General features: G+C 55.7%; 1 protein-coding gene across 1 annotated transcript; it reads right to left on the reverse strand.

The window, feature by feature from the left end:
• Window positions 1–4,756: 4,756 nt before the first annotated feature.
• On the reverse strand, window positions 4,757–17,408 carry TMEM132E (transmembrane protein 132E). Its single transcript, XM_023553376.2, has 8 exons — window positions 16,420–17,408; window positions 14,589–14,735; window positions 14,091–14,283; window positions 13,093–13,236; window positions 10,348–10,553; window positions 7,817–8,105; window positions 6,662–6,853; window positions 4,757–5,815 (listed from the first exon to the last, which is right to left on the reverse strand). Exons 1-8 carry the CDS (start codon window positions 17,406–17,408, stop codon window positions 4,757–4,759), a joined length of 3,219 nt encoding a protein of 1,072 aa, XP_023409144.2.
• Window positions 17,409–17,613: the final 205 nt, after the last annotated feature.

Raw genomic sequence — 17,613 nt, forward strand, 5'->3', positions numbered from 1 at the left:
TTCCTATCTCCCAAGACTATTGTTGGGAATACAAGTGTGGCCATAGCAATGCCTCTTTGGGGAGGCCAGCGGATTCTGCTCAGTGGTGAGGATTTCCATGCCTTTACAAGTGGGGAAACAGAGGGCTCAGAGCTGGTGATGCATTGGCCGAAGGTCACACAGCAAATGTGACATCAAACCCTGGGAGCCCTTGCCAACCTGTCTTAGGAAGTTTCGTTCTTTCAAGAGAGAGTTCCTTCCTGGTCCATTGAATTTTCCATTGTCTCAATTTAGCTGCAAGGACTCTCTCCCCAGGAATCCTTCTCCTTGAGGGAACACAGTGCCTGGCACACAGTAGGTGCTCAGTCAATATTTGTTGGGTAAAAGGCATGGAGGAAATAAGGTTTTTTGTTTGCTATCAGTAAATAAAAGGAGGCCACGCGGGGGTAGGGTGGGTCCTAAAAAAATGGCAAGGAAGGGTGTCCAGAGCTGATAGGGCTGGGGTGGGCAGATGAGCGCTGGGGGTTGGGATGGGCTGGAGGCTGGTTTCTCAGCTCTGTCTTCGCAGCCAGCCCTGGCTGTCCGGGAAATCTCATTTAACTAGAGAGCTGATTCATGGCCTAGCTCCCTGGGTTCCCCGAGCTGCTGTCTGTCAATAGCTACTGTCGGGGTGGAGTACAAATTTTTAAAGGGGAGTTCAGTGCCAGGGCCTTTCCAGAGGGGCTGTTAACTTAATGTCCCACCTCATTCCGCCAAGCCTGATCCCTCTTGAACCGCATGAGGGTTAGTAGTTGCCTTTTCTAGCAATTGCTTCTGAGTTCTGTCATTTGGACAGAGAGTGAGGGATGAAGAGGACGGAACGCAAATGAAAGGATGAGGTGGCAGGCAGAACTCTGTTCTAGGTTACTGTGTGACTTTCTGCCTACTGCTGCTCCTCTCTGGGTCTGCATTTCCCTGTTTGTGAAAGTGAAGATGCTGGAGAACACCATTACGACAGTGCCCACTTCTTCCCTGGTGGCCTGGTCTCCCAAGTTCATTTAGGAAAGAGGTCTTGGCAGTCAGGCAGAGGCTCATGTGCCCCACTGTGCCTCACCTACCCGACTTGCCAAATCCTCCACTTCCAACTCCTGAACACACTGTATCTGCCCATCTCTTGCTCCCACTACCCTGGCTCCACCCTCATCATTGCCACCTCAGGCTGTGGCAGCACGCTCCTAAGTAGCCCTGTTGGCACTCTAAGACTTCTTTCCTTCGCCCAGTGGGAAGAGAAAGGATCTGAACCTCAGGTCTGATCTCAAACCCACGCTGAACCCCAGGCCTTCTCTGGCCTCCATGCCTTTGCGTACATTTGTATGTTTCTCCCATCACCATATTCCAGGCCTAGGGAACAGCATGTGCAAAGACATGGTGGCAAGAAGAAAGCACAGCGTGTTGGTGGGTTGAGTATATAGCTCCTGGTTTGTTCACAAGTAATATTCCTCTTTCCTGGAATGTCCTCATCCCTGTCCTCAGCAAACTCAGTATATCTTTCCATCTCCTCCTTTGTGCCCCACCAACTGGGGTCAAGCTCTATCACAGTTAGCATCAATCTTCCCAGATGACGGTGGTCAGCTATAGTTGCCTATTTTCTGTATGGGCTGGGTGCTCCTTAGAGATAGGCCTCCAGTTTTGCCTCCCAGACTCCCCAGCAGAGCCCTGTGCATAAAAAAAAAAAAAAATGCATAGTAGGAGCTTAATGTGTTCAATGAAATGAATTCATGTTCCAAGTTTAACGCAAGTGTATCCCCTTGCCCCACACATACACTTGAACTGGGATCGTCTTCCTTGACTCACACTTATTTTCTCCTCATCACTCTCTCTAAGAACGGAAGGGGATGACTTATATAACTTGTGATTTTTCTACACTGATAAGGTGCTAAGTGTAGAAAATCCCCAAGTGTGGGATATACGAAAGCCATTTACAGTTTATATTTGGACTGGAGCTGGCAAATATTTGTTGAGCACTTGTCAGTTGCAGCCATCAAGTTAGGCACAGGGATTTAAAAAAAAAATGACTGAGACACCCCTCCCCCCGGAGCTCATAAAATAATTCAGTTGCCATCAAGTTGACTGACTCATGGCAACCCCGTGTATGCCAGAGTAGAACGGTGCTCTTCAGGGTTTTCAATGGTTGATTTTTCAGAAGTAGATCACCAGGCCTTTCGTCTAAGGCACCTCTGGGTAGGCTCGAACCTCCAACCTTTTGGTTAGCAGCATTAGCCTTTTGCACCATCTAGGGGGTACTAATCAAACCAAACCAAAACCATTGCTGTCGAGTTGATTCTGACTCATAGTGACCCTATAGAGCAGAGTAGAAGTGCCCAATAGAGTTTCTAAGGAGCGCCTGGTGGATTCAAACGGCTGACCTTTTGGTTAGCAGCCATGGCACCTAACCACTACACCACCAGGGCTTCCAGGGAGTACTAGTCAGGGTCTATTTGAAGAGTAGATGTCTGGTGTCTTCGAAACTCAATGAAAGCCCCATTGGAAGCCTCCCTGTGGTTCTGGCAATTTTCCTGCCATCCCCCCACCCCACCTCTGAGCACACTTGAGCTTTACCTGCCCCGTGTTGCCTGACACATCTTGGGCAGGGCTGGTCCATTTTTAGCCTGCCTTTCACAGGGGTTTCACACCCACACCCAACCTGGAAGTAGCAAACTGCACCACTGAGAATCTCAGTGTGCCAGGCTCTGTGCCTGATGCTTTGTCTGCTGCTGGGCGCTGTGCAGGGCGTTTACAACTCCCAGGGCCAACGAACAACCCTAGGGCTGCAGATGATGGTGGAGGCCAGATTTCCTTCTGGGATAGACAAGAGCATGTTCGCACAGGTGCCACGCAGCCCCCCTGGCTGCAATGAACCCAAGGCTGGGCTCCCCCTGTTTACAGGCACAAGAGGCTGGATGGCAACCCTATCCCACCTCCCTGTTCCCTGAACTCCTGTGCTGCCCTGGGTTGCTGCCCGTGCTGAGGAGTGGTCTCTCCAGGCTATGGGAGGCTGTGTATGCATACACACACATCAAGCATGCCATGAGGGGCTATGAGCCAGCCCACCTGGCCCACTGGTGTGGAAGGGCACACCCAACCCATTTGGGCTCCCTCCTGTCTGGCTCTCTGACGTAGAAATCCCCTTGTGAGTAGAGCAGACTCACCCCTCTTTTGGCTCCTTTTGGCCAGGCCCTCCCCAGGCCCACAGAGAAGAGAGAAGCCTCCCTGAGACGGGGTGATGGGGAAGGACTTCTGTTGGGAGGGGGGCTGAAGGCAGGGAAGGGAAACTGGAGAGAGCTTGGGGTGCACTCACCTACCCTCTCTCGCCTTCTCCTTATTTTTCTGAGGCTCCCCTCAAACCCAGGCATTTCTCTGGAGCTCCTAAACCTTGGCCCTTCCTTTTTGAGCCAATCATGGTGGACCCCTAGAGGAGGCATCTCTCTATAAGGGTACAGAGGGCCTAAGGGGACCCGAATGTTGGGGGAGGAAGGAGGAAGATCAGGATGGCAGCCTGTTCTGCCATGTTTCAGTCTCATGTCCTTTAATGTGTGTGTGTACATGTGTGTGCACGCACGTGTGTATGTATGCACACATGTGCGTGTGTGCACAAGGAAGACACAGAACCAGCCACCATGTACTGTCTGTTCTTCGAGAGCTGCTGCCCCCACCCCCAGTCTGGTCACCTCTATTTATTTAAGAAAAATCCAACACAGTGGTGGGTAGAACCCGAGAGAAAACTGGCTGTGGGATGGGGGTAGGGGAGAAGCCTGGGCTGTCTTCAGCCTTTGCCCACCCCAAGGTCCCTCACAGCACCCCCTTAGTGCTTCTTGTCCTCCTCCCATCAGATCCCATTTTGGGGCGGGGGATGGGTGGCTGTCTCCCCTGCCCGGTGCAGAGGGAAGGAGTGGTCAGCAGAGTGGAGAGTGGCTAAGGCGTGGTGTTGACCTTGCTGTGAGGTCGGCAGGATGCACCCAGGCCTCTCTGGGCCTGTCCAGACCCTGATGCTCTGGGGTTTGGCTAGGCCGGGGATGAACCCAGGACTCTCCCCCTTTAGGGCCCTGCCTACAGCCCTTGGGACACAGAGAGTCCTGAGAACTCAGGAAGATGACCAGCTTGGCCCCAGACTCCTCTGCAGAGTCAGCTGCCAGGTGCTGGGAAGGAGCTGGGGGACGCGGGGAAGCCAGCAGATGCTACAACTGTCCCGCCCCCCCCCCCCTCGAATATTATGTCCACAGCAAGATCCCTCGCAGGGCAGGCAGGCGCAGCTTCCCCACCCTGCAGGACAGAAATCCCTGAATATTGGTTTGAAAAAAGTCTTTGTGCGGCCTGTGACACAAGATCCACCCAGCTCCCCCCAGCACAGGGGGGAGACGGGGGGTATGGGAGGCAGGGGAGGGGGCACAGTGTGAGTCCACCTCGCCCCAAGCTTGGCCTCCTCACCTCACTCTTGGGGCAGGAGGATTGCCTAAGATGGAGGAGGCTCGGAAAGGGTCTAACAAGGGTTGGGATTCCTTTCTTCCTTGCAAGCCACTGGAGGAAGCGCCTCCACCTGCAGGGGGCAGAAGAGGGTAACGGTGTGAGGGCAAAAGGACCAGACACTAGGCGGCCCCGCCCGACACAGAGCAAAGCTGCAGGGGCAGGGAGTATAAAACCAGATTCAACCGGCTCGCGCAGGTGTGCGCAGGAGGTCCCGGCTACGCTGGACACAGAGCGGCCCCCGCGTGGGGGGTCCCCAGCCACCCCGATCGCGCCTCTACGCCATCTCTTTGATTCTGCGCATATAATTGTGCAGGTCCGGGGGCGGGGTGGGCCGGGTGGTGCTCGCCACATCCGGGCAGCCCCAGCCCAGGTCCTCTTCATCCTCCTCATCCTCCTCGCCGGCGGGCACCGAGTCATAGGCCAGCTCCTCGGAGGGCAGCGTGGTGAAGGTGGTAAACTTGACCCGCTTGCGCTTGGAGGTGGGCGAGCTGGCGGGGTCCTCGGCCTGGTCCCGGGCCGAGCCGCCCGAGGAGCCGTCGCCGCGCCCGTGCACCTGGCTCTGCACGCTGGTCTGCGAGCTGCCGCTGCTGTGGTGGTCGCCGTGGCAGCAGGCGGGCACGGTTTCCAGCGGGTTCCCGGGGGGCGGCGAGAGCTCTCCTTGTACGCGCAGCGGCTGCCCGTTGCCCAGGAACACCCAGTGGTGCGAGTGGTCCATGCTGGTCTGGCCCTCGGGTGGGATACGCTTGTGCCGGTAGCGCAGCACGAAGACTATGCAGTTGATGAGGAAGACGAGGATGGCGAGGCAGAAGACGCCCAGCAGCGCATACATGCCGATCTCCAGGTCTGTTAGCCCCCGTGGCATCTGCAGGAAGCCGGTGGGCAGCGGCAGAAAGTCTTCTGTGGGCGGGACGGCGGGGCTGGCCGTACCCCGGCCCGGGCTCTCTGCTGGGGAACCCCCGGTGCCCCGCGGGCCAGCTCCCCGGGCCTCGTCCTCAGCCCCGCCACCAGGCCCTGGCTGGCTAGGGCCTGGGTAGTCATAAGTGGGGTCCTCCTCGTCCCGCCCAAAGTGTACCCGTAGGCCCACAGGCGTGGTGGCCAGCACGCTCTTGCGCTTGGTTTTCTGGCAGCTCTCAGCGATGCTCAGCTCAGCTCGGAGGAGCTCGCCTGCACCCTCGGCCTCTGCCACCACCAGCGGGAAGGCCCGGTCCTGAGTCACCGTTGCCACACGCTCGTCCAGGCTGCTCACCAACAGCCCATAGTCCCGGGGGCTGTAGAGGGAGAGTGGGGCCGTGGTGCCATCGCTGTAGGAGAGCCAGAGGCTCAGGAGGGCTTCCTGGAGGAGGGGAAGACAGGAGTCAGAGAGCTAGTCCTGGCTGGAGGGCTCCCTGCTGTATTCCCAGTGCTGGGATGGTGCCAGTATGTGGCAGGTGCTCAGGAACCATAGCTTAGCGGGCATCCTCCTCTCAGGGTGGGGGAGGCTCAACTGTAGGTTACAGTACCCAGGCCTCTCACTGCCCCCAGAATTTCCTAGCCCACTTCACCTCTCTCACCCTGATGAGCTGAGGGTGACTGTTGCCTTGAGTCCAACTGAAGTCTTGTGTTACAAGGGAAACCCCATATCTCCATGCCTGGCCTTGGGATCACCCCCCCGCCATTAGGCACTGGGGATTGAGAATACATAGCCATTCCCAGACTCCCCCATCTGTTGACTAAAACCTCCCTGCAGGTGAGGAAACAGGGTCCAGAGAGAAGTGGCTGGCCTAGGGTCACAGAGCAAGTCAGGGACAGAGGACTCCTGTGTCCTGACTCCTGGCTCAATGCTCCCACCTGGCACCTTTCTATCTTTGTCCTGTAGCCAGTGCCCGTCGTGTGTCTGTGGAGTCTGTAGTAGGGGCTCCTAATTCCAGTAGGTGGGGTCAGAGGCAGTGGGTCCCTTGAGGATCCAGGAGGGAGACCCTCAGCAGGAACATCTCAGGGTGGCAAGTGCAGCCAGCAAGACTGGCCAGACTCCCTGTGTAGATGGTGTGGGGATGGAGCAGGGCAAGTGTGCAGGGCACAAAGGATAGACAGATCTTCTACTACCTAATGCCCTAATTTGGGGACTCATGGCAGAGGGAAAACAACCCAAATTCCTTCTATACGCCAAACTCCTCGGCTGGCAGGCCAGGCAGCCAGTTACCTGCTTAAGGAAGCTGAGGGTCTGCTGGGCGGCCGTGGTAGCCAGGATGGTGTGGCTGCTCCCAGCACTGGGTCGCAGGGAGAGGGCGAGACTGGCCACCACCTGGGCCTGCAGCTGTGTGATGCTGACCTTCTCCTCCGTCACTGTCAGCAGTGTCTCCCCAAGCACAGCCTCTGTCAATGGGGACACCACCTGAGGCAGAATGGGGCAGAGGTGAGAGGCAGCCAGGAAACAGCACCTTCCAGAACCCAGGAGGGAATCCCAGTACTGCTGGAAGAGGAGGCGAGAGGAGAGGGACAGGCTGGGAGGCAAGACTCCTGGACTCTGCCGTAGAGCTGCAACCAGGAACCAGGGCCCAGAGGCCAAACAGGGGCCAGGGGCCCACGGGAGCCAGACAGGAAGAGTGTGGAGACCTTAAGGGAAACAACAGCCCCCTGTGGTGATAAATAGCAACTGCCATTTAGCCTCAGTGTCAGGGAGCCAAAAGGGACCAGTGGGGACTGTGGCAAATGGGACAATTGTGTCTGTGTAAAGAGGGTACCAATATTGACTCCTGCTGATGGTTGCCAGGTGGGACTGCAGGCCCAGTATTGTCAGATTGCTTGTTTATAAAGCCAGAAATACAGATTTTTCAAAATAGGGAACCTGCCAGTTTTTCAATTTTTTTTTTAATTCCTTTACAAACAAACATGTCTCCTGGCAGATTCCAGCCCATAGGCCACTACTCACAATCTCTTAGGTGGAGGATTTCTGTCCGGATACTCAGCTGTCAGGGAGGAAGGTCAAAGCTGAGTTCCTGAATCCCAGAACTCCTCCTCCTGGTCTGTAGGCTTGCCGACCCCTCCCACCTGCACCCCCTTCCTCTGTCCACCCTGTTCTCAGGGAGGGGGTCTGCTTGAGTCACCCACACTAAGCGTTGCAAGGCTGGTAACAGTTAATAAGGCTTTGAGTGAGAATGCTCATCAGAGCTGAGCATAGGAAGCTTGACCTCTGATGGTGGAGTTTCCGGTGGAGGGGCAGATGGGGCAGAAAGTATGTTCTGAGCAGGGCGGGGGCTGCTCCCAGAGGCTGAGGCTCTGAGATCCTGTGACAGAAACACCTGTATTCTCTGTCCACAGGTAAACAAGGGTCCTGAGCTCTGCCCTTTGTGCCTACCTTGAAGGGGGTGGTGCCTGGCTCCAGGCCTGCCAGCGTGCTGCTGTCCACCATGTGTGCCACTCGGGGGTCACCCACCCGCATGAAGTCACTGACCAGGTCAGTGACCTCCACCAGCCAGTCCGGGCCCAGCATGGTGACCACCTGGTCCGTGCCCTCGGATGATGTGGTGTGGAACTGGGTGAAGACCTGCAGCGTGGCATGCTGGTACTGTAGGGTGCAGCCTCGGCTCACGCTCTGCCGCCGCTCCTCTTCCTCCTCGTCCTCATCCTCACTCTCCCGGGCTGATCTGGGCAGGGAGGCACCGGGTCAGGGCTGGCCAGGCTGGAGACTTCTCACCCTGGCTAGGACCCGGACAAACCACTCCCCTCACCCTCGCCCTGCTGGCTCCTCTCCAGCTCCCCATGGCTAGAAGCTCTGCAAACGGCAAGCTCCCTCCTGGTTCTTTCCTCTGTCTCTAACAAGTTTGGAGCCAGCAGTCCCAGTCTCGACCCTCCCTGGTCCATCTCCTGCCTCTGCTGTGCCTAAACCAAGATGGGGAATTAAAAAAAAAAACCAAACCCATTGCCAGCAATTCTGACTCATAGTGACCCCATAGGACAGAGTGGAACTGCCCCACCGGGTTTCCAAGGAATACCTGGTGGATTCAAACTGCTGACCTTTTGGTTAGCAGCCATAGCACTTAACCACTAAGGCACCAGGGCTTCCAGCCAGGAAATAGCTGGCCTCAAGAACTAACAAGTGCTGCCTCTTCTTCAACACCGACCTTGTTCTAAAGCTCTAGACTGGAGGGAAGGCGATCCTTATTATCTAAGTGCCAGAAAACTTAGCTGAATCAGGCCCTATAGTTGTACAGAAAGCAGAACTTGTAGGCAAAGAACTTGGATATTTGTCTGTGGAGATTTCCAAGCAAAATGTTGAAGACGTGACCTGGTTTCTTCTCGCCGCTTATAGTAAAATGCAAGAGGAAAGAGAGAAATTGAGGGGAGAACTGTTTAGCAAAAAAGGAATCAGGACTTGAGGATTTGGGAAATTTTCAGCCTATCCAGATTGCAAAAGATGCTAAAGTTAGGAGATTCATTGTCAGGACAGTGCTCTGAGAGAAAGATAAGGGTGTGGCTGGGCAGCTTTTGCTTGTGTTTTGGAGGGATGAAAAGATCAGAATTCGCTCACACAGAGGGCTCTTTTACCTAGATTAACTAAATTCTCACAGTCATCCTGTGAGGTCGGAGTTTCATGCCCATTTTATAGATGAGAAAATTGAGGCCTAGAGAGGCTATGTAAGCAGCCCAAGGCTATACAGTTTATAAACAAGAGTTAGGATTAGAGCCCAAGTTATCTGGCTTCAGAGTCCACTACGCCATCACTACTCAAAGCAATATCAGCATCACCTAGGAGATGGCCAGAAATGCAGAATCACAGGCTCTGCCCCAGAGCTACTGAACCCGAATCTGAATTTTAAATAAGATTTCCAGGTGATTCCTGTGCACGTTAAAGTCTGAGAGGCTCTGGTCTACCCTGCCTTGCTCTTCCAAATCTCTGGTGAATTGATCTGAGCCCAAGTCTCACTTGCCCGCCTGTTTCTCTTACCACCTGCTTCTCTCTCAGCCCCGCACCCTCCTGCTCTCAGCCGCCTGCTACTTTTCCTTTCTGCTGTTCCCTGCTGGGCTTCTCTCTCGGCTACTCTGAGCGGGAGAGTGGAGTGCGGTGAGCACATTTATATGCCCCACAGATGGGCCTTTGGGTCTTGGGCTTGTACTCTGCAAGGAAGCCCAGGTGTGAATCACTGCTCCTGGGATCAAGTGATCATGAGTGTGCCCCTGGTGTGCCCAGACTGGACACACGTGTGTGGGTCTGTGTTGGTGTGTGTGTCCCCTGTTTGTCTGACTGCTCTCTCACCCTTCCTCCCCAGCCAACTCCTTTCTACTAGTTGTTTAAGATTTAAGGAGTCCCTGGGTTGACCTACGCAGCTGCTAACCAAAAGGTTGGAGGTTTTGGTTCACCTAGAGGCACCTCAGAAGAAAGGCCTGTCAGTCTCCTGGAAAATCAGCCATTGAAAACTCTGTGGAGCACAGTTCTACTCTGACATACACGGGGTCACCATGAGCTGGAGTTGATTTGATGGCTACAGGCTTTTTTTGTTTAAGACTTAGCTCAGGAGTCACTGCTTCTAGGAAGCCTGCCTTGACTTCTCCTGGAGGAAGGGGTGGTCCTCTCCTTTGTGCCTCTTGATTTCCTGAACACAGGGCCCCCCTGAGTCCCACCATGCTCTGTGGCATGTACATGACTGCCTTCTCTGCTGGACCAAGAGCTTGGCTGGGTCCGGTACTGGTCACAGTCACTTCCATGTCTTAAGCACCCACCAGTGTCCAGCACACGGTAGCTGCTCAATATGAGTTTGTTGGTTGTAAAACTGACCTGCTGACTGTGTATACCTAGGGCCTTATGCACACATGCAGATTAGAGTGTGCTGGGGCTGGGTCCACCCGTGAGTATCCCGTGTCCCCCGAATGTGGAGGGGTGGGCTGTACCTCCGGTCGGGGAGGATGGGTACCCTCCAGCCCTTCACTTGGCTGAGGCGGGCGTCTGAGAGCTCGATGTGCAAGGGCAGCTTGGGAACCCAGACCGTCATCTCCAGAGGTGCATGGAGGACATCGTAACGGAAGGTGACCCTGGCGTTCATGGACCCTCGAGACTCCTTTCCGCTCACAAACACGTAGTCGCAGCTGCTGGACACCTGGGGAAGGGGAGGGACAATGGGCGTGTCTTGCTCCATGGGTTTTCCTGTGGGCAGTGCAGGGGACTTCAGTCTAACAAGCAGAGCCAGAGAGAGGCGAAGGCCAGGAGGAAGAGGGCCCCTGATTCCTCTGGAGGCATTGGCTTCAGTGTGTTTCTGATGCCACTCCGCCTCTCCAGACACTGCAGGGGAAGGGGTTGGGGATGGAGGGATGGAGGGGTGTTCCCTGGCACAGAGCCAACATGCAAATGCTTTTACCTGAGGCTGCTTCTGACCTGCCACACCACACCTTGGAGGGGGCCTCTCAGGGTGGCTTCCCCTCCAGGTGTCTGCCAGGTAGAGTCCTCTGCAGCACAGAGGAGCAGCCTGCTCTGAGCAGGCTCGACACGGCAGGCAGAAAGTGGAGGGGTGGACGTGAGGGGCAGGAGTGTGGCTCCTCCATGGCCCCTCGGGTAGGGCTGCCCCAGAACATCGGGCAGCTGGTTAATTACACGTGAGGGAGTGGCTCTAGCCAAGTGTGAGGTGACGAGCAAGGAAGAGGAAAAATCAGGGCTGGATAACCCCAAGCACAGACACCTGGATGGCTGCCACCAATGGGCGTGGCTTTTGCATGCCCACGTGGATAACCAACCTGCCTTCCTGCAGGCCCCCTAGGTGGCGCATGCCTCTGAACACATCTTGGTGGACATCTGTGCCCACTCACTGGGTGTCCCTGCCAGTACTTGAGGGCAGACAGAGATGAGTGTACCTGTCAGGTGTGCCCACCTGTACACCTGGCACACCCTGGAATGCATTGTCTGTGCATATGCATTTAGGTGCTCCTGCTGGTACATGCCCATGGGCACACACATGAGGCCCCTGTGTTTGGGGGAGGATCTATCATGCAGCCTAAGGGCTGCTGACATGCTGACAGTTCTGGGGGGTGGGGAGGGTGCCGGGACACTGGCTTATCCATGGAGATGAGCCCTGGCCCGCCCCACACCCCTGCAGATCCCTTAATCATCTCAGAGGGGTGGGTAGAGGGAAGTGGGGACAACGTCCTTGCCAGAAATGCTCATTTCCTGCTTCAGAAGGCAGACAATTCCATCTGAAGGCTGGCACATTCCATTTAGAATGCTGGAAAACTCCATAAAGCATCGGAGTATATTTCACTGAGAATGGTAACAAATTCCATTAAGAATCTCCACTAATTCCCTTTGGTATCTGAGCCATCATGACTCTGTTCTGGCCTGCTTTGGGGTTGGGGCAGGGAGGGGAGTCAGGGAGGCAGAAGAAGGGACTGTTGCGGCAGGGGGAAGCCCCTGGATTGAGGCCCAGGTTCTGCTCCGAAAGAGGCAGTGGGGTGTGTACAGAGCCATCTTCAGGCTCACTTGTAGGACACTGTTCCTGGATCAGAGATGGGTGAGGTGACCCTGTGCTCCCCAGACCCACAGGCTCCAGAGGCCGAGTGTGGAGAGACCGAGCAAGTGAGGGAGCCCAAAGGGCAGGAGGGAGAAGGACACACACACCCACCTCCTCCCGCTCCCCTGTGGTTGAATGATTTACAGGAACAGGAAACAGATTCCCTTGTCTGACCATTTGACCCTGGGGCCTGCTGGAGGCTGGCATGGCAAATGGCTTGCCCACGCTACAGGTGCCAGGGCTGGACACCTTCATGTTGCTGCCCATTTCACTGCCGACTGTCCCTATCTCGCCTCTGACCACTGTCCAAAGCCAGAGGAAGGGGCAACTCTGGAGGCCCTACTGGGGAGGATGAATGTGGAGAACCCACCGTGGGTCCTTGGGGAGGAGCTCAAGGGGAGGATTTCTGGCTGGGGGGAGCTTCAGGAGTTGGAGGAGCTGGGATGTGTCCCTTATACAACTTCCACTCCTGGCCTAACCCACATGCTTCCTGAGGCTTCTTAGTTTGATCTCCTCCATTGGGTCACTAGCCCCATGGATTCCGAACATGTCTTTGAGGGGCCCACTTCCCTCATCTGTCCCCTGTTGCCTTGTCCAGAGCCTCTGACACAGCAGATGCTCAATAATTACTTGCTTGATTGAGTTCTGAAGTCCCTGGGTGGTGCAAATGGCTAATGTGCTCATTGCTAACTGAAAGGTGGGTGGTTCCCAGAGGCACCTCGGAAGAAAGACCTGGCAATCTACATTTGAAAAATCAGCCATTGAAAACCCATGGAGCACAGTTCTACTGTAACACATATGGGGCTGTCATGAGTTGGAATTGACTCTACGGCAACTGGTGGATTGAGTTCAAGTTGTCCACACTGCGTCTCTCCTCTGCTCTGCGTAACAGTCTCCTCCATATCCCTGCAGGAAGCCCTCCAGGACGGGCAGGGGCAGTACCCAGGGCTTGCCCTCACCCCGCTCAGGCTGGACATGGGATGCCCACAGCTTTTCTTTCCCCTCTTGCCCCCATCCCCCTTCCTCTTGCCTACCATGGGGACCAGCCTGGAATGTGAATTCCCCTCTGGCCTGGGGTTCCACTCCCCGTGGAGGTCTGAGTCCTCCTTCCCCAAGGGCACTCCTCCAGGAAGCCCACCTTGATGATGTCCTCATTGTCAGACTCGCATTCCACTAGGGCAGAGACGTCCAGGACAAGGCCGGTCACCTCGATGGCGATGACCTTGACAGGGATGGCCACCGTCCGGCCTGTCAGGATGGCCGTGTTGATGATCTCTGTGTCCTGAGGGAAGGAGGGAAGGTGGGGCTCTGCTGAGCCAGATGCCCATAGTCCTCTGCTCTCCTGGAACAAGCTGGCCAAGGCCCTGGCTCTGGGCTGACCCCTCCTCGGGTGCACGTCCTTCCCACGAGTACCCTTGCACACGTGCACAGGGACATCAGCCCACTCAGCCTCATGCTTCTGCTCAGATGGTCTACTCCCTGGACCCCTAAGCAGCCTTCAGGGTCCACTCACCACCACCACTCTGATGCCAGAGAGCAATCCTTCCCCACCCCTACAGTGCTCTCAGAAATCTGCCATGCTTCTCAGGACTCATATCCAACATGCTTGCCTGGCCATTCAAGGTGCCCCAGGCTTGTTCCATGTTCGCATGGTCATTCACGGTGCCCCGGGGCTGAGCCCACGCAACCGCTCCAGCGTTACCACCCACAGCACTCTCCTTCTAAATCCATTGCTCCTTTGAACAAACAGCTCACATCCTCACACCACACCTTTGCCCATGTGATCCCTCTGCCTGGGCACCCACCTCATCCTCTCTGACTGTGCAAGCTCTTTTTCCCACTTGACCTTCAAGGTTCAGCTGCACAGCCGCCTCCTCCAAGAACCTTCCCTCAGCGGCCCCCTGTGGTGACTTCTCCCGCCTCTGCAGCCCTCAGCATCTGCTGGCCTTCGCCCATCAGGCACTGGGAGGGCACGTCAGGTGCGGGTGGTAGTCACAGGCTCGGGCACCTGCTGTCACGCACACATGTATTGATCTGCACACACACATGCATGAGCACAGACACACACGTATCGATCTACATACACACACACCTGCACAGACACCTGTCTGCTGGCTCAGAGCCCTGCCCACTCACCATGGCCAGGGGTAGGATGGCTTGCACATCCCTCTGGATGACCGTCAGCTCGGTGACCGCCCGCTCCAGGTCAGGCAGGGCACTGTGGCCGCGGTAGTCGATGTGCCACATGATCCGCCGCTTGACTGACTGGCTGGTGAAGTTCTCCATCTCAAAGTCCAGCTGCAGGATCTCCAGGGGCCCCTGGCCCTCCCTGCCAGGGGTGGGGAAGGAAGGCGAGCCGAGGATGAAGGGCTGGGAGCAGCCCAGGAGTCCTAATACCAGGTGGGGACCCCACCCCAGCTGGGCAGCCTGCCTGGCTGAGTTCTTCTGAGGCCTTCTCCAGCCCACACGAGGTGCCCCATCCTCAGGACCCCCTCCTAGAGGCCTGAACTCCAAGGTCCCCAAAAACCAAGTCCCAGCCCTTCTGCAAGCCCCTGCCTCCTCCATCAGGAACCTCCACCCCTCCCAGGTGCCTGCCCTGCAAAGAGGTGGGCAGAAGCACCATCCCAGGCTCACCTGGGAGGCAGGGGTGTGCCCTGAGCCCAGGCCACATCCACAGTGGCTGTGGAGTGCTTTGCCCCAGTCAGCAGCTCCGAGGTCACATGCCACTGGCCACTCCGTGACTTGGTGCCTAGAAGGGTTATACCCTTCTTGGCCTTCACCCTGGGGAAAAAGGGAGAGGAAGAAGTAGAGGGTCAGGGTAGGGCCCACCTGGCCACCTGCCCTAGGCTCAGGTTGGATGTAGTTCTAGACTCAAAGGGTGAGCTGAATCTGAGGAATCTGGTATGATGTAGCTGAAGCCTCTGACCCTCAGTGGAACCTGCAGTCATTTCTACCATACCCCTGCCAAGTCTTTAGTTAACTTCTACTTGTATATCTTAGTGACAAGGAACTCACTACTTCTGCACACATCCTGTCGCATTTCCAGAAAGCCTCTAAGGGGTACACACCTCTTATATTTAGCTGAACTGTAACAGCCATAGGTCTGCTGGGGCAAGAGAGAACTCACTCACTCAACTCCATTTTAATTCTGGCAGTTCTTCAGATCACTGGAGAGGTGGGCAGGTGCCCTAGCAGCCTTCTCTTCTCCAGGCCTAAAATTTCCAGTTCTTCCAACTGTTGCTTTTTGCCCTGGTTTCAAGTCACCTTATATCCTGGTTGGCCGTCTCTGGACACTTTGAACACATAGGTGTAGTGTACTACACTAAGTACAACACTGTGGCTGTGCTCTAATTAATATTGACTAAAGCAGCATGATGAAGAGGCCCTGGTGGTGCAGTGGTTAAGTACTTGGCTGCTAACTGAAAGGCTGGCAGTTTGAACCCATCAGCCGCTCTGGGAGAGAAAGCTGTGGCGGTCTGCTTCCATAAGGATTACAGGCTTGGAACCCTATGGGGAAGTTCTACTGTGTCCTCTAGGGTTGCTATGAGTGGGAATTGACTCGATGGCAACAGGTTTTTTTTTGGAATGCAAAGTGAATTATCACCTCCTTAATTCTTTTTTGCTGTACTCCTATTAATGCAGCCCAAGATCTCTGATGACTGATTTAACTCATGAAAAAAAGAAAAAAAAATTTTTTTCTTTCTTTTTTTCACATTCAACTATCAATCCCTGAATCAGGTATGACTGTTTCCAGGAATATTTGGACTTTAAGGTGGAACACTCAGGAGAGTACTTAGTCAAAAAGGTTGGGGGTTAAGGGCGATGTTGCAGGTCCCGTGCATAGTGCTTGGGGGTGAAGGGTTTTGGTGGGGCCTTTTCTGTGTCCCTGGAATCACCCAAAATAGCTCAAACCGCGGGTTCCTACTATGAGACACTACGTTTTGTAGGGGCGTGATATGAGTGAAGATATTTCTGAATTCAAGAACTGTATCCTGCTCAGAAAGAAAAATTGAAAAAATTTCTCCCAACTCCAGGACTTGGGGCAAATATCTGAACACACACACATATGCCTACTCATCTTTTGGCTCCCAGCCAAGGAGCTTCTCTGTAGTCTCCATTTCTCCTCTTTGGCCTCAGACTCCTCATCTGTAAAATGGGAGCATTGCACTGGCTGATGTCTGAGGGCCCTCCCCAGCCCCAATTCTATCATTCTAGATGTCCATGCTTGTGAAAACTGACACGCCCCCATTTACCACAATGCCAAATCTGGCTACGTATGAAGGTAGGCACAGGAATTTTTGTTCCCATCAGATAACAACCTGAACACTGAGGTTCAAATAAGTGAGGTGTCTTCCTGAGGTTGCTCAAGCGCTAAATGGAAGAGCTGGGATTAGGATGCTGGACAGGTAGATCTGCGAGCCTCCTACAAGGAGTCAGGTATGCATTTGATCCTGAGCCTCCCTACCTGAGTGTGAAATGGTCCACGCTGGGGCTGGAGGGAGAGGAGGAGTTGGGGGCCAGGTAGAGGAGGATGCTGAGGACTTCCCCGGGCTTGAGGGGCCGGTCTGGCAGGCGGATGATCAGGTTGCTGTCCAGCCGATGCTCTTGTAGGGTCCTCTTGGGGGGCGGGCGGAACAGGCTGATGCTTCCAATGCGCAGCAGAGGGTGCTGGGTGGGGCTCTCAGCCCGGGCCCCTGTCCCGGGCCCAGTTCCCCGGCGGGTGCCCCCGCACCCCCCAGATGCATCTGGGGGATGGAGAGTGTAGTACAGCTCAGCCTGCTGGCTCTCCCCTGCTGCCTCAGGTTCCAGCCCATCGAGAGACTTTCGGCGGGCAGTGGGTGGTGAGGCTGGGGCAGGGGGTCCAAACCAGGCCAGGGGCAGCTCAGCCCGCACTAAACAGGTGGCCAGCCCCCCACTGAGGCGACAGGAGCTTTTGACTTCCCGGGCATCCCGGAAGGCATGCAGACGGACGCAGGGCAGCCGCTCGGTGATGCTGAAGTCATCCCAGTCCCGGCCGGCCACGTAGAAAAGCACCTGGGCCACTGGCTGTGAGGCGGGCACACGGGCACGGACGATGAATGCCCGCACCTTCCAGTTGACCGTCAGGCGCTCAGGGATATCCAGGGTGCTGGATGGCTGCAGGAGCTCCCGTGCCACCACCTGGCTGGTGCTGAAGGGACCCAGGGAGACGTTGAGGACTGGCAGCTCCTTGGTCTGGAACACCACGAAGGGCTCGGAGCGCTGCAGAGAGCCGTTGGCGACCGTGGGTGGAGGAGGCCTCACCTCCCGAAGGAAGAAGGCCAGACGCGTGTGCGACAGGCGGTAGCTGACTGGCAGCACTGGGCTGGCCTGTGGCCCCGGTGGGCTGGGGCTGGCGGGGTGGGAGCGGCTGGAGGCTAGGGACAGAGCAAAGAGGTCCAGAATGGTCAGAAGAGGCCCATGTGTGGACCCCATGGCACGCCAGCCTCCGTCCCTCCCATCTGGACTGCCAGCCTGGCCACCGTGTTTGCTGGGGTGTTAACTACCCTCACTGCTGCTTCCTTTCTTTCTCTCCGAAATTGGAGTAAAGCTAACCCGATTGCAAATCACCATGGGGCTTTCACAAGGTGCTATTCCCTGGGGTCCTCATCTTTAAACCAAGCATGAAAATCCTTGCTAG

This window comes from Loxodonta africana, chromosome 18 (genome assembly GCF_030014295.1).
Source record: "Loxodonta africana isolate mLoxAfr1 chromosome 18, mLoxAfr1.hap2, whole genome shotgun sequence".
NCBI lineage: Eukaryota > Metazoa > Chordata > Mammalia > Proboscidea > Elephantidae > Loxodonta > Loxodonta africana.

Coding starts and splice junctions, on each gene's coding strand:
- TMEM132E (XM_023553376.2), bottom strand. CDS start 17,408: ATGGGGTCCACACATGGGCCTCTTCTGACCATTCTGGACCTCTTTGCT. Junction 8,106..10,347: donor CCCATCCTCCCCGACCGGAG/GTACAGCCCACC, acceptor CTCCCTGCCCAG/ATCAGCCCGGGAGAGTGAGG. Junction 6,854..7,816: donor CAGGCACCACCCCCTTCAAG/GTAGGCACAAAG, acceptor ATTCTGCCTCAG/GTGGTGTCCCCATTGACAGA.